The 9,686-nt window shown below is 40.5% G+C and overlaps 1 protein-coding gene across 1 annotated transcript in view; it reads left to right on the forward strand.

Moving 5' to 3' along the window:
- Nucleotides 1-8,989, forward strand: part of Cep70 (centrosomal protein 70) — a 43,352-nt gene extending 34,363 nt beyond the window's left edge. Inside the window, exons 12-16 of the mRNA XM_032910115.1 lie at nt 2,411-2,516; nt 3,940-4,110; nt 7,082-7,228; nt 7,332-7,500; nt 8,865-8,989. Of these exons, the coding sequence (XP_032766006.1) occupies nt 2,411-2,516; nt 3,940-4,110; nt 7,082-7,228; nt 7,332-7,500; nt 8,865-8,989 (718 nt within the window). The remainder of the gene's footprint in view (nt 1-2,410; nt 2,517-3,939; nt 4,111-7,081; nt 7,229-7,331; nt 7,501-8,864) is intronic.
- The last annotated feature ends 697 nt before the right edge of the window (nt 8,990-9,686 follow it).

Here is a 9,686-nt window from a genome sequence, read left to right on the forward strand (position 1 = left end):
GGAATGCAAAGCGAAGCATCATTACTGACACAGTTGTAATGGTGCAGGGAAGAGTCTGAATCTGAGAGACTAGGGACTGGAATCATGGAGTAAAGAGCCTGCCTCATTGATGAGTCTAAGATCTTGAACTAATTTCCACTTGTTGGCTTCCCTTCCTTACTCTCAAGATAGGGATATTGAATGGATTTTATCATTGAATTAATGATCCCTGTTTCCTTAATATTTTATTGATGATGAGCCCTTCCCTAACTTCCTTGTTTTAAAGGATATTTTCTCTGATGCAGAAAATGGAAAGGATCTTAGAAATGAATGACACAGGGATGATCCTAGCCTTCCCTATTAGTTCCCCATTTGCCTATGCTATGAGCAATTTCGATTGTATTAGCAGCAATGTTCTCTTTAGGGAAGAAGTTTAACTTTGAGTTTGACCAGGATATCTCTTTTTAAAGAGTGGCAGGAGTTTGGGGGGACTATGAAAAATAATTGATAGAAATAGAGATCTCCCTATTAATAGGCAAGGGATTAGGTAAACAATGCTGAAGTGGCTGGCCCAATATGCCCCTGATGATAGCCTTTTGGGGGGAGGGGTCAGAGACAAGGGGGAAAGGGAGGGCACGAATTGGGTTACTTTGTTGATGAGGAAATTGATTTGACTTTATTCCACTGTAAAAACACAGGACTCCTCAAGCTGGATTGATCCTTGGAACTCTCATTGATTGGGAAGGCATCTAATCTTCCAGTTACCACCCTTACAAATAGGGAAGGGCCCTGGGGGAGGCATTTGTCTCTGAGAACATTCTCACCTGAAATGGCCTTCCTGCCTGCTTAAGAAACATAAACCTAATGATCCTCATTGTGTTTCTTGAGGACTCACCTGCGCAGTTGCCGCAGTTCCCATGGCATTTGTCCTTTCATCACTCCTTCTGGAGCCTGTTATAAAAGCCACTATCCAATGGTTTGCCTGGTTCAACTACCATCTTTTGGAGTTTTCTATATATCTAGGGCTAATCCAGTTGGGCGTTTATCAAGTTAGGTGATATCTGCCTATGACCCTGGTTCTACATTAATATATATTTTACAGCCTCTTGAAATCATTGGAAGAACATTGTGGGAGTCTCCTTTCCTTCAGCATACTACAGTCAGTTGGGCATAGTTTAAGGGCTTAATTGCTGACTTTCTGAGACCTTCTAGGCTGCAGTAAAGGAGTTCTGTTCACCTCTCTGATTGAATTTAGGATTGGATCAGAACTGACTCTTGGGGATATTGCTCTCTCCCTGGAAGTGTAGAAATCATTACCAGCATGGATGTCCCAATCTACCGCTTACCCCTCTGGAGATGTCAGAGTTTGCTCTGACAATAACGTGTCTGGTCATAAAGTTCTGACTGTTCAAAGGCTGGGACATACTGTACTTCAACAGAGCTCTCCAGGTGTCTGCTCTCTTTTAGTTGAGATAGAGAACAGGAGCTCCGTGCATACAGGTTGTCCCATATTCCCCTCTAGAGAACTGCCTAATTGAAAATATCTTTCGTGGTAGGAAAGGGGGCAGTGTACTGTGGCTGGCTACCTGGGGACAGCATTTCCACATTTGGGGGGAGGGTCTGGTCTGTCAAAGGATTGCAGATTGGGGGTCAAGTAGCCAGAAAACTTGAAGGGGGTGAAACAGTTATGTTGGGCAGTTCTTAAGTTTGGGGATTTGGATAATTCTTAGGAGGTTCAGACCAGGGCAAAGTTCCTTGCCCTCTTGACTTCTTTTGTTTTTGTTTTTGTTTTGGATGAGAACACATCACAGCTGAAGTATAGGGGTCCATTTTACATTATTGGACCAATTCAGGGTGATCCTTCAAGTAAAAGAACAATTGATCATATGGTGTCTTAGCCCATTTTCTGTCTAGAGTGGGGTGATGGTATTGTAATTTAAATGGCCTGGTAGGGGGTGGGGTGGAGAATTTTCTTAAGACTGCTGGTCAATCTTACTCCAGTTTTTTAAGAGGCACAGGAGGGGAGAATTTGATGTGATCTTGAATAGGGTCAAATCCATCTTAAAACAGCAGCAAAATAGAGCATCCATGAAGAGACACCTCTCCTCCTCCTCCTCCTCCTCCTCCTCCTCCTCCTCTTCCTCCTCCTCCTCCACCCTGTGCCTGGAGGGATGTCTCTGGTCCAGGAGAGCCCTTGTGGTTTTAGAGATTGCTTATAATTTGTGACCTATTGGAAGGAACTTTTCCAGTGACAGTATGGCTTATATTTTACATTCATGCATATTTAAAGTTTGCACACATGCGCATGCACACATACAAGTAAAAAGATGTAAGGTTTTGGAGAGACCAGCTGGATCATTGGCTTAATCATGTTAGTCTACTAACATGCCAAGAAAGCATTTTTATTACCTCGATTTTTTCCCTCCTTTAGATTACAAGATCTTATTGGTCAAAAAAAATCTGATGACATGGAGAAAAAGGATGAGCCCAGCAAAGACATCCACCAGCAGGCTCTGGTTGACCAGAGATACTTCCAGGTATTGAGGGACTGATGAAAAGGCTAGTGTTTGTGGTGCTCCTTGGTTTTAATTGCAGTGTGATACATTATCCCTTTATAAGGAATGTTCGTACAGACAACTCTTGGCATCTGTGAGTGGCTGATTCTGTGGTATTTATCGATGCCTAAGTCTGCAAAATCCCTTATATCATCATGGCATTGTGTTGTGACTTTAATGTGTTAATGAAACCCTCTATAGGTTCATGTGTTTGACCATTTGATTTCTATCCATTTAGAAAGGTGATAGAACCTTTAGGAGTTGGAGCCGTGCTGGAGGAAGTGAGTCACTGGGATCAGGCCCTGTTGGATAACTTGGTCCCATTTCTTGTTTACGCTCTACTTCCAAGTGTGGATGCTGTGCCCCTGCTGGTCTCCAGCTCTTGCCACCATGCCTTCCATGCCTGCTGCTGTGCCTTTCCTGTAGGATGGATTATATATCTCTGCAACTGTGTTGAGAATGGATGGGACTGTGTTATTCTGCCTGCACTTGGCCATGTGCTGGCATTAGAGTACAAAGAGGAAACAAAACAAAACAAAAATAGTGGTCCTCTTAAGAATTGTTTGTTTTATTTTATTTTGTTTTGTTTCTTAGTAAATTCTGTGGATCAAAGCAAGACCAACTGATATTCAGAGGGTAAAAAAAAAAAAAATCCATATTTTGATGGGAGAACCTGCAAATCATGGCACAAATACAAAGCAAGGAGAAGAAATAGCTGCAGTCATTTTTGTAAACAACCTAAAAGTGTGCGTGCATAATGTGCCCTGTCCGAAAGCTGCCCTGTGATCTTCTGAAGCTCAGGCAGCATCGACTCCCTAAGCCTCTCGGTTCACCCACTGCCTTCCTCATGTTTGGTGTCAGGGAAAAGAGGATTGTCTTTCTACTTTGGTTCATAACTTGGAGAAGAATATTTTTAATTAATTTATTTATACATGAGTGTATAGTAGAATTGGAATGTTGAAATAACTTATCAGTGACCATAAAACAAATGCTTGTGAACAAGCCTGAGCAGTCAGGCTCTCAGAGCCCCTGTTCTCTGTAGCTTTCCCTAGACAGATGGCCACCAGCATCTCCTGCTAGCCCTAGAGACCCTGGGCAGGCCTTCTGGGAGAGTCCTGCCTCAGGAAGGACTTGCAGCATTTTTTAGGAATTATTGGGCCAGCTGGCCAGGACTTCTCTATAGAATGTGTGTGTGTTAATGACAGCTTTCAAACTCAAATAATTAATTAATTTAAAATTTATTTTAGTTTTTCTTAGAATTTATGTGTTCATGCTGAGACTGCATTTCCACAGTAGTCACAGATGTCTGGGCATGGTTTGTGGACTCTGGACACACGCCTTTCTCATGCCTCAGTTTGTGCAATGTAGACAACATCTTAGCTACAAATACTGCCCGTGCTTACAGGTGCTGTGCAGCATCGATTCAATCGTTCATAGCCCACGAGCCCCAGGAGTCATTTACAAACAGAGCAAAGAAAGAGCCCAAAACCGCAGTAAAGATGCTGTTCAAGAGTGTGGATTCGAATATCTTGTTCCTGTAATAGAAATGTGGGCAGATGAACTGACATCCTTAAAGGTACGTAGTCGGATAGTCTTTATATGTTTGGAAAATCTGTTGGGCTTGGCTTTTGTTGTTCTTCATAAAGCTAAAAAACCCCACTTTTCTAAAATTGAAATATTGGTGCTTTCGTATTTTGTTCTGATTTGTTTTTGAGACAGACCGTAGAGTGTAACTGTATAGTCCTGGCTTTTGTTCCAATTTGTTTTTGAGACAGACTGTAGAGTGTAACTGTGTAGTCCTGGCTGGCCTGGAACTCTTTACCTAGACCAGTCTGGCCCTGAACTCACAGATAACCTCCTGCTTCTGACTCCTGAGTGCTATAATTGAGGGCAAGATCCACCATGCTTGACCTTACGTATTTCTAATCTTGTAAATTGTTGTTTCGATAAGCTCACCTCTTCCAAAACTCTAACACAGAAAGTTCTCTCATTGAGAATTTGTAGTGGATCCATCTTTGTCCTTCTGAGCCCTTCCATCTTTAGCTCTCTTCCTGTGGATATCTATGCTGCCCATTTCCTGGCTTTTGCACATGCTCAGATCAACGTCTTACCCTTACTCTCATCTTAACGGGGAATAGCTTTACAGTCTTCACATGTTACTTTTCTTTCTCAGGACTGAGTTTATTGCTGTTTATTTAATCTCAGGAGAAGTTGATTATTAACAACTAGGAAATTAGATATATTTACATTTGACTTATAGTTCATTGTGTATTTATTGTATAACGAGTTTATTACATTTTTATTAGTTTATTGAGAAGTGGTTTGCTATAAAGTTAATAGTATTGCCTTTGTGCCTTTTAAATGTTGGATTTCTTTCAGTAACCTATATTATACAAAATTCTACTATGGTTAATAAAGATACGATTCAGTGATAACATTTGTCAGCATTTTGTCCTGTTATCTGAAGACACTTGCTAAGAGTATGTGACCTCTTTAGGAACAAAAAGTTGTATTTGTTCTTATATGCCTCAATGTTCTTCATGATACAAATCAATCCATATTATTCTAGAATAACTATAGTCTCAGACCACTAAAGGGTTTTTTTATTGTTTGTTTGCTTGCTTGCTTTTTGTCTTTGGTTTTTTGTTTGTTTGTTTGGTTGGTTGGTTTTGTTTTTGAAACAGGGTTTCTCTGTATAGGCCTGGCTGTCCTAGAATTTGCTTTGTAGACCAAGCTGGCCTCATACACAGAGGTCCACCTGCCTCTTGAATGTTGGGATTAAAGGCATGCACCACCACACCTGGCTTGAGTTTTTAATTTGTAAAATTATGTCTGTATAGAACCTATGAAAGAATCTTGGCACTCAGCCCAAGATTTATTTCCTTTTTCCCCCTTTGGATTTAGACAGAGCCCTACACTATCTAAGCATTTTTGGTCAAATGGCTGTGGTAAATTAATACACTGTTTTATAAGCCTGAGTCTCTCAAGTTTGTTTTCCAGAAAAGGGTGGGGTGGAGATGGCTTGTGGACACTGTGGCATATCCCACTCAATGCTTGGCCAAGAGCCCACTGTAGGGATAACAGTGCTAACTCTGCCTTCCTCCTTTTCAGAAGAGTTACAATAGAAACAGCCCTTGCTTTCCATCAGAAGGGAAAAACCAAATGAGAAAGGAGACAAAGGGAGGAACCAAATTTATAGATACAGTTAATTTTTCTATGTGGGAGAAGGGAAAGTATTACAAAACTATGAGCATAAAACTCAGACTAGGTCCTGGAAGAATGGCTCAGTGGTTCAGCGCTCTTCTGAAGGTCTTAAGTTCAATTCCCAGCGGCCACAAGGCAGCTCACCACTGTGTAAAGCTGTTTTCTAGTGTAAAGATGCAGACAAAAGTCCCCAAATACACACATACTCCATTAAAACAGACTCAGATGAACTGGACAGATCAAGCACACGAAACATGGACTTTAGATAACTGTGCAGTATATGATTAGAAAAAACTAATGCAATAAAGATGGACAGCCTGGTGCAGTACAGGCGTATGCTGTGGGTGACCTGGACACCAGAGTCTGGTAGAAAGGGCATCACTGATCATAGCCCCAAGCAAGGTGGGCAGGGGTGCTACATTCTGCCTAAGGTGTGGTTTTTTCAATAGGAGGCAAGGAGTCAGCCTTACAGTTAGAGTATTAGAAGGACATGAGGCAATTGGCTAGAATTAGTCACTTCTGCCACCCAGGTAGCTCATGGCCTTTAACAGTGCTTCTAACAGTGCAGATTCCGGATCAAGTTAGTATGTGAAGTTGGAAGAAGCCTCATATGGAGAGTCACCGTTTTCCCCGAGTACCCGAAGACACTTGTTAAGACTATGTGACCTCCTTGGGAAACAAATAGCTGTATTTGTTCTTACATACCTCAAAGCTCTTCGTGACACATGGATACTCAGTTGATATTTATCTATATTATCCAGAGTAACTGTAGTCCCAGAGCATTAGATCCTCTGGAACTAGAGTTCTGAATGGTTGTGAACCATCATGCAGTGTCGGGGACTGAACCTGGCTCTTCTTGTAAGACCAACAAGTGCTCTCACTGCTAAGTGTTTCTCCAGCTCTGGGTGTGGAAGTCTTAGAAGAGGGAGGAGTTCTGAGCTTACACAGTGGTTTTGTACCACTGTGAAAAGAGGAAAACCATCAAATTGTATACTTAGTAAAGGTGAATATTTTGGTATGTAAATCTCATTTCAAAATTGCTGTAAAAATATTTAAAAGCTAGACTAGAAATATGACTCAGTGGTAAAATATTTGCTTTGTATATGTGAGGAAGGGCCTGGACTATCTCCGGCCCTGATAAAATAATTAAAAGAACAATAAACTACTTAAATAACATTATTACTTAGAACAGCCTTGTTTTAAATTGGCAGTGGTATTAAAAAAGTACTGATGGTGGTTATATAGCTATGTGTTTTTAGGCCCCCATGATTACTGTGTTATTAGTGTTACTATACAAACTATTCTGTAACCAATAATGCCATGTGCTTTCTTCTATTGTAAAGGATTTGTATAAGTCCCTAAAAATACTGTCTGCAGAACTGATACCTTGGCATAATTTAAAGAAACCGAATGAAAATGAAGGTGTCAAAGTAGGAGATCTGTTGTTAATGGTAGATACCATGTTGGAAGAAGTTGAAAACCAGAAAGAGGTAACATTTGATACTTATATAATCACTCTCATTTTAAAGGTTTATATTAACTACTTATTATTATTTCAACTTGTAAACTACCCTTTTGACCTTCTTTGTATAGATGAACAGCATGCCAAACTCTCAAACTTTGCAAGCTATTGTTTCTCACTTCCAAAAGCTGTTTGATGTGCAGTCTTTAAATGGAGTCTATCCCCGAATGAATGAAGTGTACGCCAGGCTTGGGGAAATGAACAACGCTGTAAGAAACCTTCAGGAGCTCCTGGAATTAGGTGATAACCCTTTGTCAGTTGGGGCATTGATTTAAGAATTATTCCTAATAAATTAACAAAAAATAGGTTTGGGTTTTGGGTTGTTTGGGGTTTAGGGTTATTCTGGGTTTTGGGTTGTCTGGGTGTTTGGGTTTGGATTTAGAAGTTTGGAGGGGGAATTTGAGTTTGGAGGTTTGGGGTTGGGTTTGGGTTGGGTTGAGTTTGGTTGTGTTTGGTTTGATGACAATGTTGCTTTGCTCTCACTCCAGCCAAAGCTGGCCTTCACCGCCTAGTCTTTGTCTTTCACCTTCCAATGCTCAGATTGCTTGTGGGTACCAGCAGACCTCACAGAACTCCTATTAATTACATACGCATCAATAAACAGAACCAGGGGAAGGGCTATAGCTTAGTTGGTAGATGCTTGCCTAACATGGATGAACTCTGGGTTTGATTCTCAGCACTAAATAAACAGGGCATTGGTGGTATAGAGTCCAAGGTATGGTCTGTAGAGTCCAAGGTATGGTCCATAGAGTCCAAGGTATGGTCTGTAGAGTCCAAGGTATGGTCCATAGAGTCCAAGGTATGGTCTGTAGAGTCCAAGGTGTACACATACTCAGGAGATGGAGGCAGGAGGGTTAGAAGTTCAAGATCACAGGCTGTAGAGTTGCCTCACGGGTTAAGGAGCCCTTGCTGTGAAATTGTAAGGACTGGAGTTCATATCCCAGCACCCTTATAGTAATGCAGACATGCCCCAAGTCTCTGTAACTCCAGATCCAACCACTCTTTTCTGGTTTCCATGTGTGCAAAAGCACTTGTGCACACATATATACATGTACACACTCATATACACTTGTAAATAAATCCTTTTTTTAAAGATCAGTTCAGGATCATTTTTTGAGACATAACAACTTCCAGGCCAGCCTAGGATTCATGAGACTCTGCTTAAAACTACCACTCCCAGGGCTCTGTGGCCAGAACACTTTCTCTGTAATCATGAGTACCAGAGTTATGATCCCAAGCTGGATATCTTTACCCAATACAAATACCTTTACCTAGCTCTGAGGAGAATGGAGACAGAATTGTTGAGCCTAGCCAAGAAAATGTGAGCTCCAGGCTCAAGGAGATAGTGTGCCTTAAAGAAATGGCGAAGGGTGATAGAGGAAAGGACACCCATGCTCCTGGCCTCTGTTGTTTCAGAGTTCACATACCACAAACATGCGTGCACACTCACAGACACACAAGCATGTAAACTAATAAAAATAAATCTTAATCCTCGCTGCCACAAAAGTAAAATGAGTATAATTGGAGCAGGGAATGTTAGATGAGTGTAATGATTTTGGAAATTCTTTAAAAATGTATCTTGTGTGTTCATTCCTCTTTTGCAGACAGTTCATCGTCATTGTGTATGGTGGTCAGCACAGTTGGGAAGCTGTGTAAGATGATTAATGAAGATGTCAGTGAGCAGGTTAAACGAGTGTTAGGACCTGAAGACCTACAAAGGTATCTGTGAGCAGTGCATCGGGAATGCATGAAGTGGTGAAAAGTAAGGGCCCCAAAGCTGTCCAAGTCACTTACCTTCCGTTTGCAGTGACAGGGCCCTCAGGGCAAGTTATACATGGAGAAATTAAGTTTTTACAACCAACTCTTGAGTTGTATTATAACCTATCAGTTATTTCTAGGACACTACCAAAACTACTTAATAATTACTAGTTATATATATTTTTTGTTTAGAAGAGAAATATTAAGAATTTTTAAAAAACTAGGCACCACTAATATAGAACCTGATATTTTAAAAAGTACATAATGGGAATGTGTGTGTGTATTGTGTGTTTATATGTATAAGTATATATATATAAACATATAAGTCATATATATATATATATATATATATACACACACACACACACACACACACACATATACACACATGTGTCATCTATATATTCTGCATGTTTTCCAGTAAAAACCCTTATACAATCTGGCAGTTGGGTTTTTCACATTTAATTTTTTTTTCACTCTTGGTCTCTCCCGTCCTTCCATTGTTTTATTGACCACTGGTACTTAATGTTCAATTGCATACTGAGTAGAGAAGTCTGTTTTTAGCAAATGTTCTAAAGATGATGTTTTTTATAAACTATATTTGTTTTAAACAGCATTATCAACAAATTGGAAGAGCATGAGGAATTTTTTCCAGCATTTCAGGCTTT

The sequence above is a fragment of the Rattus rattus genome, chromosome 8, assembly GCF_011064425.1.
Source record: "Rattus rattus isolate New Zealand chromosome 8, Rrattus_CSIRO_v1, whole genome shotgun sequence".
NCBI lineage: Eukaryota > Metazoa > Chordata > Mammalia > Rodentia > Muridae > Rattus > Rattus rattus.